Here is a 16,561-nt window from a genome sequence, read left to right as displayed (position 1 = left end):
TTCCTAACATTTTCAAGACTTTCATAATAAGAACAACATGGGTGCTGAAAACATTCCAAGTACCTACAAATCATTTAAAAGGTGTGATTAAAATTTTCAATAGATTAAGCAGCAGGTCAAAAGGACTTAATTTAGATGAAAAATAAGGAGAGAAGAATTTCTTTAGCTACATTCTGTATTACCTAATTCCTTATCTCTGTATTGATTCCTATACATTTAATACACAATTTATTAGTTACATCTGTTTCAACATGTTTATGTAATGTGCTATGAGGTATATATTTCAGGTTAAGCTTCTTTTCAGGATTTTGAGCAGGAATGCTCAAAAGCCATCCACTTATTAAGAAATCAAGACATTTTTTCAGGCCAAAATTCTCTGAGGTTACTAATGACTTGGGATGACTAACAGGAGCAACCTTAAAAATAAAATTGCCCTTGCTTTTAATAAACTATCACATTTTGAAAGAGGGCAAGTTGGGTAATCAAAGTCATTATTTACTCTTTATGGTTTAACAAAATATTTTATGAAGGAGGTGAAACACATGAATAAACAGAAACATAGAACAATATGCTGTGGTTTAAGAGATTACAGTGTATTTCACCTTTAAAAGATGTAATGCCAGAATTGACACTGAAAACCAGAAATGGAAATACAGGACTTCTCAGAACCATGGAACTGCAACACATGTTCCTCCTCCACAGTCCCTCCTCTCCACCTCTGGAAACCATGCAGAAGTCTAGCATACAATCAAAAGAATTCTACATGAAGTTCCTGTGTCCAAGGCAACATCTGAGGCTGGAGATTCCCTAATTTCTGTGGGTGCACACTGACATTTTCAAGGGGAGACTGAGTGCTACAGAACAGTGGGATGATCAGGTCCCTCCTGAAGACACAGTCAGAGCTGGCAGTCACTTTTCAGCCTCCCTGCTCTGTGACAGTGCACTCAGTTTTGTGATTCAATGGTTACTTCCTCTGCTGCAGTACTGAAGGGTTTCAAATCTGATGATGACAGAAGCCACCTAGCACACAGAGGTTTCAGAAATACCATACTTGTATCTGCCTGCACAAACCTTCCCAGGTTACCTTGGATAAAAACATCATGACAGTGCTTACTAACCACTTATTGTGTACTTTTCATAGAATTGTTGCCCTCAAGATGGATTGAGGGCACAAATTAAGGTTTCACAGACAACCATAAGCCTGCTAGAGCCCAAAAATTGCTTCAAGGGCTCAGTTGCTTTCTATTTTTGCTTTCACCAAAAACGAACAAATCACCCTAAATATGATTTTACAAACAACAAATGTTTAAAATACTATCCCCAAGCTTTAGGAAGCCTTAGGTTTTCAGGTATATACTTGCATACACATTTGAAACCAGGGATCACAAACAACTTTACTATGTACAATTTTTATCAGTAATCTTCAAATTATGGAGGATAGCCAGAGGCTGTGAAATCAGGTCCTGAGAAACCTGAAGATGCCCAAAAGTATAAATACTAGTGCTTGTATTTATGTAATTAATTTGTGTTATTTTTGCCTAAGGTATCCATTGTACTCTAGAAATAACCTTGACTGTTTGCTTTACTATCTCTTTGGTCATTTACTGTTAGTAAATGTATTTTCTAAGATTTAAGGAGTATGTAATAAATAGCACAGCAGATAAACCTGCTTATTCAAACTTTTTAGAAAAGTAATAAAAATCTAGGCTTCCAATTAAAGCACTTTATTACTCCATTTTTAAAAGTTTTATGTTTCTGTGACCTTTCTTAATAAATGCAACTAAACTTCCAATGTCTCACTGGCTAATGGGTCTCATTAACTTTTAGACAGAACAACACAGTGTAAGCATTTACCCCAGAGCTGATGGAAAAAAGCAGGCAAAGCATCACTTCACTCCCGTTTCCACCATGCCTTTTCACAACATAAGCCCAGTTTGCAAAAAGGCAACTTCCTTAAAGGGTGTTTAGCTTTTCCTGAATGTCATATCTCTTTGGCTCTGATACCTTTTCTTTTCTGTTAAGTACATGTGTAAGCATTTTCTGCCATGACAAAATAAAGGTACACCTGTAATCTGAGCATTGACATCTCAGCAACAGAATCAAGCAAAACCACTAAAACAGAATAGTCTGGCTCTAGGACCACATTCCAGCCAATGTCAAACACTGAGTGCATAGTTCTTAGGGGGAAAACAAAAAAACCTAAAACCCCAAATCCAAAGAACTCTTTGGAAGTTCTCTCCCTCCTAAAAAACTTACTGTGCTGGGCTTCATATTGGGCACCATGGTGCTGTAGCTGCTGGCTGCGCCTGTAACAGCCCTCTCCAGCTTTCAGAGCCTGCTTGAACAGCTTCTCTGCCTCTACAATTGTTGTTGCTTCCTCTTCAGCTAAGAGAATATAAGCAGTAGCACACCTGCAAAAATATCAGAGGAAAAACCATGAGAAAGGTATGTGAAGTAAAAACTATACGAAGACATGCAGACCGGAAAGAATGTACTAAATACAGAGGCAAGGAAATGCTGTCCTTGTACCTTTCTGATGAACTACTCCAATGAATAAATATTCTGTCAAAAACACCATGACTCTCAGTTTTAGGACCTATATCACTCAGCCCTTGAGTACACCTACTGACAACTGTCCCAGAAAGTAAAGCAGCTGTCTCACTAATCCTACATCCCTAAACTCCTAGAAATCAAGACTAGTTTTATGCACTATTGTTTTAATATAAACCATATCCCTTACTGCAATGATATGAAAAGAATCAACAGAACTGTAACACTTGCCATATAAAAAGAACAGATTATAAATGTAGTTGTAAAGATAAAACAACAACAACAAAGAAAACCCAACCCAGACCAAACAAAAACCAAAACAGCAACGTGCCCTTGCAGCAGCTGCACTAGAAGTGTTTCCAGCAGGTTGAGGGAGGTGATCCTTACCCTCTAGTCAGCCCTGATGAGGTCACATGTGGGTGTGCTGTGTCCAGCTCTGGGCTCCCCAGTACAAGAGGGACATGGACATGCAGAGAGTCCAATGAAAGTGATGAGGGACTGGGGCATCTCACATATGAGAAATGTGTGAGAGACCTAGGACTGCTCAGTCTGGAGAAAAAAAGGCTTTGGGGGGAATTTGTCAAAGTTTGTAAATTCCTGCAGTGAGGGGGCAAAGAGGAAAGTGCCAGGCTCCTATTAGTGGTTCTCAGGGAAAGGTCCAAAGGCAATGGGCACAAAAAACCACACAGGAGGTTCCCCCTGAATCTCAGAAACAATTTTTTACTGTAAAGGTGACTGAGGACTGGCACAAGCTGTCCAAGGAAGTTGTCAAGTCTCTCTCCTTGGAGACATTCAAAAGCCTGCTGGACATGTTTCTGTGCCAGGCATTGTAGGTGGCCCTGTTTGAAGGGAGAGGTTGCATGCTGACCTCCAAAAATCTCTGCTGACCTCAACCATTCTGTAATTCTGTGAAATGTGAGTAGGACAGCCTTATAGCTTGCTTTTCCCTTTTATGCTGCATGTTAAATCACTGTACAAGAAGAAAAACTTCCTTCTTTTCTTCTGATGAAACGCATGAAGGATTATCTGTAAAGCACCAGTTTATGGAATTCTAGAAGCTAGCAATCTAACTTCAGCAACCTAAGGGGTTCCTTTTTTTGGTTTCCCTGACCGGGGAATCGAATTTTGGGGGAATGATAAGATAAAGTTGTGAGTAAAGCTGTGAGATGGGACCAAAGAAGAATAAGAACAAAGCATGTATTGAGTTAAGGTAGATGCATAGTAAAATCTGGGGATGAAGGTTTTCTTGTTTTGTAGAAGTGTTGAAGTGTTTTGTAATTTTGTTAATAATTTTAGAAAGTGTGTTCTCAGAGGCGAAGGGTGTAATGTGGTGGTTTGACAGGAAATGTGTTTTTTGAGATGCTGTGTTTTTGGCCAATGGATATTCAGACTTTAATATTGGCATTTAACCTGGCCATTGGGACATGGACACGCCTCTGAGAACACGGGGTTAAAAGCAGAGCTCTCCCCTGGGAGGGTCCTCTTGGGTTTCCGGCGGGAAAGAGTTCGGGTCTCTCCCCCGGCCCAGCTGCTGGCTGGGCAGGGGGAGGGGAAAGCCATGAGGCCGGGAGAGGTAGGCCTGAGCCCGGGGGTGGAAGGGTGGAAGAGAGAGAAAGAGAGAGAGACACCGGGAGCCATCGGGCAGCCCCCCCTGAGAGACACAGAGAGAGAGAGAGCCGCTGCCTGGGACTGTAACCTTGAGACTGGATAAACATGGGCCTGTGCCGGCAGCACGGCTGGGACGGAGAAGAGGGGGGGGGTTCAGCCGGCCGCTTGTAGGAGCTTTTAACCCCTTTTTAGAGAATGAGAACTTTACAGAACATTGACCTTTTCTAGAAGATAGAGTGGAAGACGAGGAAGGAAATGGGCCAGTGTGAGAGAAGTCTGGGCGAGTGAGAGATAGTAGAAGAATAGAGAAGAATCCTAGTGGGAAGAGATGATGGAGTGGCTTTTGCTGGACTCTTTTTGTATAGCCATGGACAGAACCATGTTCCTTGTGATACAGAGACTGCATTCTAGGGGGAGGCAATGGCCTCAGAACCAAGAGGGTTCAGTGTTGATGCCCCTCGGCCCCAGGGGGTGAAAATATGGGGGGGACAGGTGTCCCAAAGGAGAGATTGTGGGGACAGGTGTCCCAAAGGAGAGACTGTGCCTTTTTGGAACGGAACAGAGCATCCTTAAAAAAGACAACCCTAGAAGCAGTTCTGGTCCATGTTCAGTGGTGAGAGCACTGGACATGGAAAGGAAGAAGTCACGACGGCAGATGTACTCCGGGCGGTGCCACGAGTGACACAGAAACACACGAGGCTTCAGCTGTGTTTCCAGGGGAAGCCCATGGTACAAGAAGGACTCCTCTCCTCTTGATGAACTGAGGATTGATTGTCTAAAAGGTGGTGCTGGACCGAGAGTTGGTGATTTGAGGAACCAAATGTATTGTGTTGGAAATTTGGTGGGGGGAGGAGGGAATGCACTTGTGAAGTTTTCATTTTCCCTGTGTGTGTGTTCCTTTTTATCTGTAGTTGTAGAGTAGTTAATAAAGTTCTGGTTCTTTTTCCCTAAGTAGGAGCCTGCTTTGCTTATTCCTGGTCACATCTCACAGCAGAAACCAGGGAGAAGGTATCTTCATGGGGGCACTGGCATTGTGCCAGTGTCAAACCATGACAACATGTTAGCAATATTTATATAGTTGCCATAGCAGTAAATCACAACAGCACTGAGTTTATTGTGGGATCTCAAAATCCTACACTTCTTATTGAAAAAAATAAATAACAGACTCAAGGACCAAAAGTCACAGCAAATTACATCATGTTCTCTCATATTATGAAATGAGTATTTTGAGAATGTGTTTATGAGTCTCTTCTTTCTTGCTTCTGTTCTTGATGACTGAGAAATCCAGAAGGGAACTCTCCATCCTCTAAATGCATATTTCATATGCTCATCAGGAGGTAAATTAATTAGCATTTTTCTATGCTGTTCCAAAGCCTGCTGACATCAATGGGAAGACTCCCATTGTCATCACTACCCTAAGGATCTTCTGGGTAGCTAGCACAACATGCAGCTGTGCTGCTTTCCTTCTGTTGTAGGCCTTCCTTTGACAGGCCTGTAATTGTGGTTAAAAATTACTACAGCAAACCCCCAGCTTTAAACTATCATCAAATGGTTCTTTAAAAGACAGGGAATAAATGTTAATGTTGTTGTCACTCACTCATTCAATTCCAAAGCTTCATGTGCTGCAGAAATTCGGGCTTGAGGGTTTCTCTCTCTCCAGGCTTTTTGCATTACTATTCAATAAACAAAGGAAGAGAAAGAAATATCAGTTATTAAAGGATTAACAAGGAGAATCTAATGCACTACAATGAAAGAATTTATTGATCTCAGCCTAATTCACTATAGAGCATTTCATATAGCTCAGTGATCATTCAAAAAGATGCAAAACAAACAGGAGCTTTTGTCTCAAATACTCTGTTTTTTCTTCTTTCATTTAATTAAACTTTTTTCTAGGAGAAAGTCTGACTGAGAGATCAGGCTGTCTGCATTGCCAAGTATAGAGGTGACAAGCAGCTACCTCCTCTTGGTGTAGGAGATTCCACAGGGAGCAAAACAATAAAGGGATAGTTGGGGTTCTTATTCTAGCTCCTTATTGAGCTGTTGATTTATGTGAATGCTAAATGGAAACAACTTCCAGGCTAATATTACCACCTCATAACTACACCACCGAGTTCAGAAAATAGGATTCATATTTATTATGTGCCAAAAAACCACAATATGCTCTCCTATGTAACTATGCCTTCAGAATGCAACACCCAACTGTTAGTATCTCTCCTTTCCTAAGAGACAAAGATTTATCTCTTCAGAGGCAAATTCTAATGACTGAAATCATTGTTGTATATTTTTAGTAGAATGAAAGTCTGCATATGGACTTCACAGTACAGGCTTAACACAACTAAAGCTGCTTATACAAATTCAGTTGTAAATGTGCTGTTCCCAAATTTTTACAGACCTAACTACATCAGGGAATCAAACACAGGTCTCAAATTTTACATCAGCTCTCTCTCTTCTGTCAGTGTAGACCAAACGAAACCTGGATAATGTAACTTAACCTACTGCACTGCAGCTGGAGGAAAATGAAGCTGTGTATGTTTGAAGCCACTGCAAGAAAGAGGACAAAAGGAACAAGCCTTTACACTTTTAAATGGTACCTTGAATGACTCCAGCAACACAGCAGAACAACACAGCAACACAAATTAGATTGGTTACATATATAGATACTTGTTCAGACCTAGAACTCTATAAATTCATGATCAAACTTTTGCCTTTTCTTATCTACAAGAAAGAGCTGATGTCTCACTGCATTTTTCTTGCATCAGTTTAAATCAGCCATGAATATATTATTAATCCAATTGTTCACAAGGTCTCTTACTAGCATCTGCAGGCCGTAAATGATCTGTGTCACAAGTAAAGAACGTCTGATGGTCCTGTGCTGAAAGATTCATATCGTAGTAAGTCAAAGGTTCTCTTCCTGTTACCCATGTATACCTGCAAACATGCCAACAAGGAGACATTCTGGTTAATGAGGTCACACTTGGCAAAACAAATCCAGAAAAGAATCCCAGACCTCTGAGATAGGCAAAGCCAAGTAAGTTCACCTGGCCAATCTGCTAACCAATGTACACTGCACTGTACTGGGATGGAGCAACGGCAGCTGAGCCTAAGCTAATGAGGATGTTGAAAAGTACACACTGGAACTTGGTAACACATATAGTCAAACATTAGGACTCAATGAAACCTATATGGAATTCATTAGGCTTTTTGCTATAATGGATTTGAACAGAAATGCTGTATTAGCACCAGGCACAACACACTTAGGTTACTCCATCTTTTTTCATAAGGTTGCCAAAAATTGGAGAAATAGCAAATATTAGAGAAATAAGAAAGTGCATCAGCATGAATTTAAATTCCTTTTAATTCAGGAACATTTTATGAATTAGAGAAAAACCTAATATAAGTGCATTTATCTATAGTTGATTTTTTTTTCATCTCTTAAGTTAGATTAATGGAAAAGTACAGTTAAGCTGCTTAAGGCAGTACTATGCCTGAAAACTGTAATTTTGTAGCACCTACCGATTATATTCAGCTCCTCTGAACAGATTTAAGGGATTTCGCCAGACTTTGCATTCTGTAAGAAGCAGACACACACATAATTAATCTTTCCCAAATTACAATGGTACTTGAGGTTTATAAAAAACATCAGTTACCATAAAATGAGCCTTATCAAATGGCTTTTTTTATAGGTGCAAATGCAAAAACCCATCAAGAGCACCAAGATGAAGGTAGTCAGACTGCTCTTCCTTTCTTAAATAATAATTTAATTATAAATTAGTGTCAACAAATGCAATCATTCCAGATAAATAACCAATAACAAAGCCCCAAATGCCACATGAAAAGATAATACTGATTAGTTCCAGGACTCACATTTACCATAATGCAGAACTGAAGAGGGATCACACTGAGTTATTGCACTGAAAAAACAGCAATTAACCCAGTCCCTATGGACTTGTTATTTCTCCAGAAAAACATCACTGTCCAGTTAATGCTGTAAATCACTGTGAGTCTCAGCTACAGTTGCCAAATTTAATTCCTCCTTAGTTTGTGAAGTAAAAATCCATGGAAACATCTGCTGATCTTACTTAAGATAGAAGCACATGCTGAAATTGATTGGCAGAGAAAAGTTCATTGCATTCCAAAGGTTTCAGAATATTAGAAACATTTTATAAATTTCCCTTGTGGGAAAAATCGTGAATTTTTCACACTACAAGAAGTAAGAGATATGGAAATCAACAACGCAATTTAAAGCAAAAATTGAAAAATATAATCAAGCTGTACAGCCTCTGAAACAGTGATGTCTTGAATCTGGTTTACCTTTAATTTAACACCAGATTTATTCTCTTAGCTTTCAACAAAGACAATTCACTCCAGTGAAGGTGAGACCAGAATAAACCCCACTATTTGCACAAGGACTCACTGAGAGGCAGGATGTCACTCCACCTCAGGTCTGCTACTGGATGACCCTTCACATGGGGCTCTGCAGAAACTCACCAGCAGCACTAGCCCTCCAGCATTTCACTAGGTGCTTTCTACTAAAAATGATAACCAGTACATTTCTCCCTATGAATTTTTCTGACATAATTTCTGAAGAGATCAAACCAACAGTTTTCTGGTAGAATATTGAATCAGAAGGGTATCCTTATGGTAACAATATGTCTGTTCCCTTTATGCCTGTTCTGTTAGGAGAAGAAGTACTGAACACCAAGTCAAGTCCTCCTCTCTTCTCAAGGACACAGCTCCTACATCTGAGTATGGGGCTACAGAGGCACGGACAGTAAGCGTTTTGCATAAATTATTCACAATTACAGAAGGGCACCCTCAGCAACCCAGAAACTACTCAAGTGGAATAGGAGGTGGGCCCTCAGTTTGCTGCCTACCCAGCAAGTGCATGGAGCAGACACAGGAACAGGCAGACCGTAGGGAACAGTGTATTTGAAGTACCCATTTCAGCAGGCAGCTAATATTAGAAAGTTCCACTGGTTTACTCAGCACGAGTGCTCGAGTGACATTCTGCTGTGCTCTGCTGTGCAGCCAGAGAGTATGGCTGTTTGACAAGCCTCAACCCCACAGTTTTTATACAATATGACTTTCAAACCATTATAAATATTAAATCAACACCAGACTTCTCAGTTCCAGGTGTCTTGACCTGGTCTGTTTGCAACCAATGAGATTGGGTAACAACTATCTGATTGCAATGACACTTTTGTTCATCTTATTTGAATTCAAGTGGCCACGCTTCATCCAAAGTATGAAGTATTTTGGCACTTAGCAGGGAAAGCTTAAACTGAGTAACAAGAAGGGGAAGTAAAGAAGGCCTTTTATTGCCACCTGAAGGCACAAATAACAGGCTATCCACACAGACACGCTGTCCAGAGACACTTGAGAGTCCCAGCTCAGTGTCAGTGGACTGAAAGCAAAGACATCTTGACTATTTCTTTGTATCAGAAAATTCAAGATGTTCGTGTGAACCTCATTAGTTAAAATACTGTGCCTTTGTTTTAAAATGACAGGAGTTATTTTGAGCTGCTGAAGTGTGACTGAGCCCACTGATGAGTGCACACAGGTGGTTCCAAGCCATCCCGTGCTTTCTGCCAGTTCACCCAAATCTAATATCCTGGACGGTGCACTGCTGCTATTCACAGCCTCTCTTCAGATGAGAATGACAACAGCTGAATTTGCTGTGCTACATGAAGGCTTCCTTAAGTAGACTTGCTCAGTAAATAACAAGGTTTTGTGAAGCCACCTATATTATTTAACATGTAAGTTCAGAGCTAATTCTTGTTTGCCTGTTTTCATGCACACTGAGGAGTAGAGATAAAATTTGCCAGGTACAGACATAGGGAGCTCAACTGTGGAACAATGTTTTCTCCATAAGTGATTTTTTTTCTTTTCATTCCCTTTTCTTCACTTGTAAATTCTGATATATTCTAAAAGCCTGCAGATGTAATAAATGTAATAAAATTCTGGTTGAATCTAGGGGCACATCCCTAAGATTATGGCCTGTAAGCCAAGCTAGGACAGAGACAGATAAGCTTCATTTTATAGATGAGGAGCACAAACCCAGATGCTCCTGCCCTGACATTAACAGTGAGTACCTCCCACTCAAGCCTGAAGCAATAGCATACCAGCATTTTCATCACTCATGGCTAATTTTTCAATCCCCAGGCAACTAAGTTACTCAATTAGGGAGACAAGTTCCTCTGTGGCTCCTTCAGTCCACAAATTTCAGTGCTTTAGGGGTTGATTCATTTTAGGCAGGCTGGGACCATCGCCCAGGCACCTGACTCAAAGTGCCTCAGGCCTGAATGACTTAGGGTCAGAGCCTTCACTCCTCACACTGAAACTTGTAGGGCATGTGAATGCCTGGAAGCTTGCAAAACTCAGGCCACAGATGCCTGAAAGCATGCCTCCTAAACTGGGGGCCTTTTAAAAAACCCTGACTATGTTAGGACTTGTCCAAAGTCACAAAGTAAATCTGTAGCAGACTCAGGAACATAACAAGCCCTTAAGCTGTTAAAAGCCACCATGCTTCCACTTACTAAGGTGAAATCCAAATGTTGTTTACATACTACTTACAAAAAGTAAATTTTTATTTTTTATTTATAAAAAAGTGATGCAAAACCAGATGAACATTTCTAACTTCTTTGTCTGATTATTTTTTTTAACAACTTTGCTATTACTTTAAATGATTTACTAAAAATACAGCCTTTAGCCTTTAGAATAACAGAACCAGATAACTGGTTGAGTTGGAAGGGACCACAGTGGCTGACCTCATCCTACCTCCCTGCTCAAACAGCGCCATCCCAGAGAACATGGATTCAGACGGTGCTAGAATATCTCCAGGGAAGGAGACTCCACAGCCTCTCTGGGCAACCTGTTCCAGTGCTTGGTCACCTGCACAGGAAAGAAGTTCTTCCCCATATTTAGGTGGAACCTCCTGTGCACCAGCATCTGCCCATTGCCTTTTGTGCTACAGATCGGCACCACCGAGCTCCATCCCTTTGACACCCTCTCTTCACACAGACATGGATGAGGTCCCCTCGCATTGTCTCTTCTCCAGGCTGAACAGGCCCAACTCCCTCAGCCTTTCCCGGTAAGACATGCTCCAGCCCCTTCATCATCTTTGCAGCCCCTCCGCTGGACAAAGGACACTGCAGAAAGGGGCACGGGCAATTTCGCAGAGTTTTCACAACACGGATAAAGCACATGCATTAACCAGGCAGCCTGAACAACACAACATCCTTCCGTGAATTCGGAAGGATGCAATTAGCAGCTACCGATGAGGCAGCAGTGCTATTTCCCCGGGGGAGCAGGAGCCCGGGCCGGGCCGGGCCGGCGCCGCTCACCTGAGACGCTCTGGCGGTTCGAGTCCGCGTCCCCGCCGGCGGCGCTGGCGGCGCTGGGAGCGCTGTTGTCCACCCCGCCCAGCAGGGGGCGCAGGTGGCTCACCGAGACCTGCTCGATGAAGGAGGTGCCGTACTTGCGGAAGTACCACCACTCGAAGATCTGCAAGGCACACACACCCGTCAGGGCCGCCGGCCTCCGCCCCGACTCCAGCCCCCTCCTCCGCCCGCCCCTCGCCCCGACTCCAGCCCGCTCCTCCGCCCACTCCTCCCCTCAGCGCTGTGCCGCAGCCCGACAAGCGAGGACGCAGCCCCGGCCGCCCCGCGGCCTCCTCCCTGCGGCCTCCTCCCTGCCCGAGCACACGGAGAAGTTAAATGTGACCCAAGTTTACGTGGAAAATCTCAAATCATGTCAACGCATTTTTTTTCTCTTTTTAAAATTTTTTTTAACCCAAATAACCTCAAATTATTTCAGCTGTTAGGCCTCTTTCTTTAAATTTACGTCTACAATACAGCGCCCCCCGCAACCCCGCACTGGGCCCGATGGCAGCCACGCCGATAGGATGCTGCAGCCCGGGGTGAGCCTGCCTCGCCTTGCCTCAACTCCCTCTGCAGTCCAGGGAATGGGAGCAAAAGCAGGCTTGCTTGTTTCCCCAGTACATGCTTCCAAAGAGTTTAATTTAAAATGAGTTTAATTTCCAATTAGTTTAATTTAAAAAAGTTAAAAATGCCAAACAAACTCCAGGAAGCTGAATCCTATTCCTTTTAGGATTTTCCACCCCCTAGCTGAACTGTGTTTTATTTTGTTTGGCTGACTTGGGCTGACTCCAAATTAATTTTATTTTCAGGCATTTAATTGAGCTAGCAAATCAGAAAAATATTATTTACAGAACTCTTTGGAAAATAATTTCACAGCCTTGTAATTGAAATTCTACACATAAACATGTATCTGTGGTATTTTCACCGAAAATATATTACTCAGTAAGAAAACACATATTTCAGGAAACCACATAAACCTGAAAAAGAGGAACATTTTATATAAATATGGAAAAGGTTTAGACTGTAAAAATTGTATAGAAACACGTGCTTATAATGAATAGATAAGTTGCACTTGAATCATCACCCAAACATCTACATAGCACAGGAAACAAAAACAAATCTAAGGAGTTTTGAGAAATTTGGCAGGATTTTGCAATACCGATTGCACTAAAAATTGGGAACGAACAGTTTCTGCCCTTCCATTTTCCTCAGTATCTCCATGTGTTACACCAGTCCTGAAAGCTTTGATAAAATCTCTTCCTACTGGGCACAAACAACAATAAGGGAAAGGATTGTGTTCACATCTTTGTCACCATCAGTGTGCTGTTGGGCAGGCTTTGGTGGGTCAGTCAATAGATAGCAGGCTCTGGAAGGCCTCTTTGGGGTCTGCCTGCTCCAGAAAAGTTCAGGCCAGGTTTCACATACTTCCTTCTTCAATTTTTTTTTTTTTATTTTAAAGTTCTCCTGACGTCTTTATATAGTTGAAATTACTTCTGTCTCCATGAGATTGTCTTGTCTGTAGACAAGACATACTTTTTACCCCACCTTTTTAAAGAAGTGGGAGATAAATTTTCTGACATAGAAGGAAAATGTTTCTCTCCAAAAGATGCTCCCAATACATTCTGCACTGAGGCTTCCCCTGGATTTAAAGGTGTTGTTAAAGCATCTAGAGGATTCATATGGAAGGACTCTATCTGCACAGGAGTGAAAGGGAATCAATGTGTGAATATGTGAACTCGTCTCAAGGGTGGCTACTTAAGATGAGTTCACACAAGATTGTGTGGCAGCTCTGGAGATCACTTCCCAAAATAATCTAATGGCATTTCTGGGAGACCTCAACTAGAAAGAGTGAAGCAGTCTGATGGGAAGAAAACAGAAGGACTATGTGAACACATAGCATTTGAGAAGATAAACAGATGGTCACAGAGAAACCAGAGCATTAACATATTCAGGTCTTTGTGAACTCTTTCCCACCCAAGTCACCAAAAACCCATACAACCTGGACAGTTCCTCCTTACACAGAGTCTGAGGTGCATTTGTCACTGTTCTGGTTCCACTGGCATGTGCCTGCAGCAGCAGCCAGGTGGGAATGCCAAGTGTCAAGGACAGAATGCTGATGCAGTGTCACTGAACACTTGTTCCACACTGCTGATAGGCTTCCCCTGGCATGCATCACTGCCTCTAAATGCTGGAGATGGTGGCAGGGAACTGGCACAGGTGTGTCAGCTTTGCTTTTAGCTGTTCTCATGCTCTTAGGCACACCACACTTTTTAAAGGGGTTAAAGTTTTTATCTTATGATTTAAGAGAGCATCATAAGCATGTGGCTGACTGTAAGAGAAAGGCTACAGCATAAGACACAGTCATAGATCTGCTGTGAACATGTTTCTGTTCTGTCTTTGAAAACCTTGGAACAAAGCAAGGCACAAAAGCCACAGTTCTACCTGTCCAAAGCCTCAGAGGGAGAGTGTGCTAGGAATGAAGGATTATAGTCTTGCACTGAGGCAAGGGACACTCAGGAAGAATTTCACTATAGCCTAAGTCAGGGACTCAGGTACAACTGCCAGACTGGTTGTGCAAAACTCAGACCATATCTAACAAGCTTTGTACTTTCTCTAAGAGAGGAAATAAAAAAAGGTTTTGCAAAATGTGCTAATAAATTCCTGCTCATTAGTTTAGTCATGATCAGCTTTTAGATGAGGTCAGTAAACCCAGAGACGGAGTGAGCAGCACAAAAGCACACTTGAGCCCACTTGTCCTGCACAAATGTATACCAGCTGGGAAGCTGTCACACTGAATTTCAATGAAATTGTGGGGACAATCACAAAGAACGTACATATACATAAATGTAGTCTCTGCTATAGTTCAGCTGAGGGACAGAAACTTGCTCAAACATGTGACGCAGCTGTAAGTCTGCCTCCTTAGACTTACAAATACATTAATTATTTCTAAAAATGGCATTAAAGCTCATAAATTGTTTAAGGCAGCCTTGAAAAATATTTGCTATGTTGAGTGAATCCAATGCCAGGAAACATCAGCCAGATCTCAATCCATACCGTCTCTTAGAAATTAAAGCCATAAATCATCATCATCATCATCATCACAAGCCTTTGCTTGGAGTGATTTTTTCAGCATGTATGAAAAGTTAATATCTGTAATTTGGTACTTAAGTCAAAACAATAAATTATTTTTAGAGAATTTCTGCCTCTTAGCATCATCTGGTTTGAAACCTGATTTCTATAAATCAAATTTGACTTCTAACTGCATCATCTAGTTCGAAAGCCATGTGAAGTCAACATGTCAATCTTTCAACATTTCAGCAGATGAGAGATCATCTGATAGAATAAATTACTATAAAGATTAATTACTCACTGACAGAGACCTGAAGTAGAGAGGAAATTTATCAGAAAGGTAATTTCTGCACCACCTCTGAAAGAAAAAGCCACCTCATTTTGTCATATACATACAGTGAGATGGGAGCTCATCTTCAGAGCTCTCCCCTTCACAGCAGTGACAAACTTCTTGGGGGTCTTTCTAGCTGGTGCCTGTGTTTTCAAATTGAAACAGGGTCAAACATCTCCAAACTCTCAAGGGATTTTTGGGACCATAATGTTCCCAAGGGCCAAGTTAAAACCCTGTTCTGAACATTTCCAGCTTTGTGCATTAAGTGCAATTTAGAATTTTTATTTTTTAATCTGGTATAGGTATTGTTTAATGTGAGAGTAGTTGATTTTGGAAACGTTGTCTTCTTAATGCACTTCTCTTCCCTTGTGCAATGAAAATGTTATAGTCATCCACTTTCTTATCTCTGCTCTCACATACAAACAATCCCAGATAATTTTATTTAGCTCTGTAGCAACAATCTATTCCACATCACTTGGCTATCAGATCTGATCTTCCTGCACAGTTTTTCAGAACAGATATTCCATTATATATGCATCAATTCACAAGGGATGGTTTTGGTGGTGGTTTTCACTGGACCAAGGAGCAATGTCTGTTCATGATTTGAATTATGCTTTTCTGCTTCTCACATCTGAGGCAGGCATCCTCTCTTAGAGCAAACACTCTATCATCCCCTCCTAGTGTACGTGTATGGAGTCTTCAAAGAAGCACTAAAGGATTTAATTTGCCAGCATCTTCCACAGCTCAGATTTCTCTTTCAGCCTTGTAATGAGACTTTCAGGTCTCAGATGGGTAGATTTGGAGTACTCTTTAACCAATCTAATGGATTTAAAGGAAATTTACTCTCTGAAGGAACAGCATAGTGCTGGCAAGACTCGGTTCCACGGTTAAGGCTATTTTATAAATAAAAGGGACCACAACACAGGCTTGGCTCAAATAATCCATGCTGTTTGTTTACTGGCACACTACCTGACCTGTGTCAACTCTCCCAGGCAATGATTGCAAATGTTCCAGGTGTATTACAGCCCAGGGGCTGTTTCCAGTAGACACTATGGAAAAGGTCATCCATGTTTTGGAAGCAAGAGTCTTTATCCATAAGAGTGTGACTATACAATGCTACTTGCCTTCCAACAAAGCAAGCTGCTGGTCTGTTTTATTCAGCTGTTAGGGGTAGCCAGTGACTCCTGATCCTCCAGTCCTGCCCATCTTAGATCTAGGAAACAGCATGCCTCTGGCCATGCTGAGTGTCCTTGATGACAGCCTTGAAGGATAAGCATCCCCTTTCCTTCTGAATTAAATACACCCACTCAGCATCCTTAGACTCTGCTCCTGGTTACTGAACCTCCATTTGTCTTATCTCAAAGAGTTAGCAGGAGAATATACATGCAGAGCTAATGGGCAGCGTATTCAGAATTAATAGCTATTTACTTCATCCACCCCTGGAAATACAGAAACTCAAAAGAAAATAACACAGTGCCTGGATTAAGTGTGTTACTTCTCTCAACACTGTGTAGACCACACCTAGTTGTGACAGCATTTTCTTGTTTGTGGACTGGGTTACAGCCTGCCTTCCAATAGACTGGCCCCTTGGCAAGTGTTTCCAGTTTCTTAGGAACTCCCTACA

The 16,561-nt window shown here is 41.6% G+C and overlaps 1 protein-coding gene across 2 annotated transcripts in view; it reads right to left on the bottom strand.

Annotated features, from left to right (window-relative positions):
- Nucleotides 1–16,561, bottom strand: part of ST7 (suppression of tumorigenicity 7) — a 137,890-nt gene that overhangs the window by 40,573 nt on the left and 80,756 nt on the right. For both annotated transcript variants that reach the window (XM_066550558.1, XM_066550557.1), the window contains exons 3-7: nucleotides 11,502–11,661; nucleotides 7,672–7,726; nucleotides 6,971–7,086; nucleotides 5,756–5,831; nucleotides 2,257–2,411 (exon numbers count right to left, since the gene is read on the bottom strand). In XM_066550558.1, coding sequence (XP_066406655.1) covers nucleotides 2,257–2,411; nucleotides 5,756–5,831; nucleotides 6,971–7,086; nucleotides 7,672–7,726; nucleotides 11,502–11,661 — 562 coding nt within the window. The remainder of the gene's footprint in view (nucleotides 1–2,256; nucleotides 2,412–5,755; nucleotides 5,832–6,970; nucleotides 7,087–7,671; nucleotides 7,727–11,501; nucleotides 11,662–16,561) is intronic.

This window comes from Molothrus aeneus, chromosome 5 (assembly GCF_037042795.1).
Source record: "Molothrus aeneus isolate 106 chromosome 5, BPBGC_Maene_1.0, whole genome shotgun sequence".
In the NCBI taxonomy this organism is placed as follows: Eukaryota; Metazoa; Chordata; class Aves; order Passeriformes; family Icteridae; genus Molothrus; species Molothrus aeneus.
This window is presented reverse-complemented; position numbering and strand designations above follow the sequence as displayed.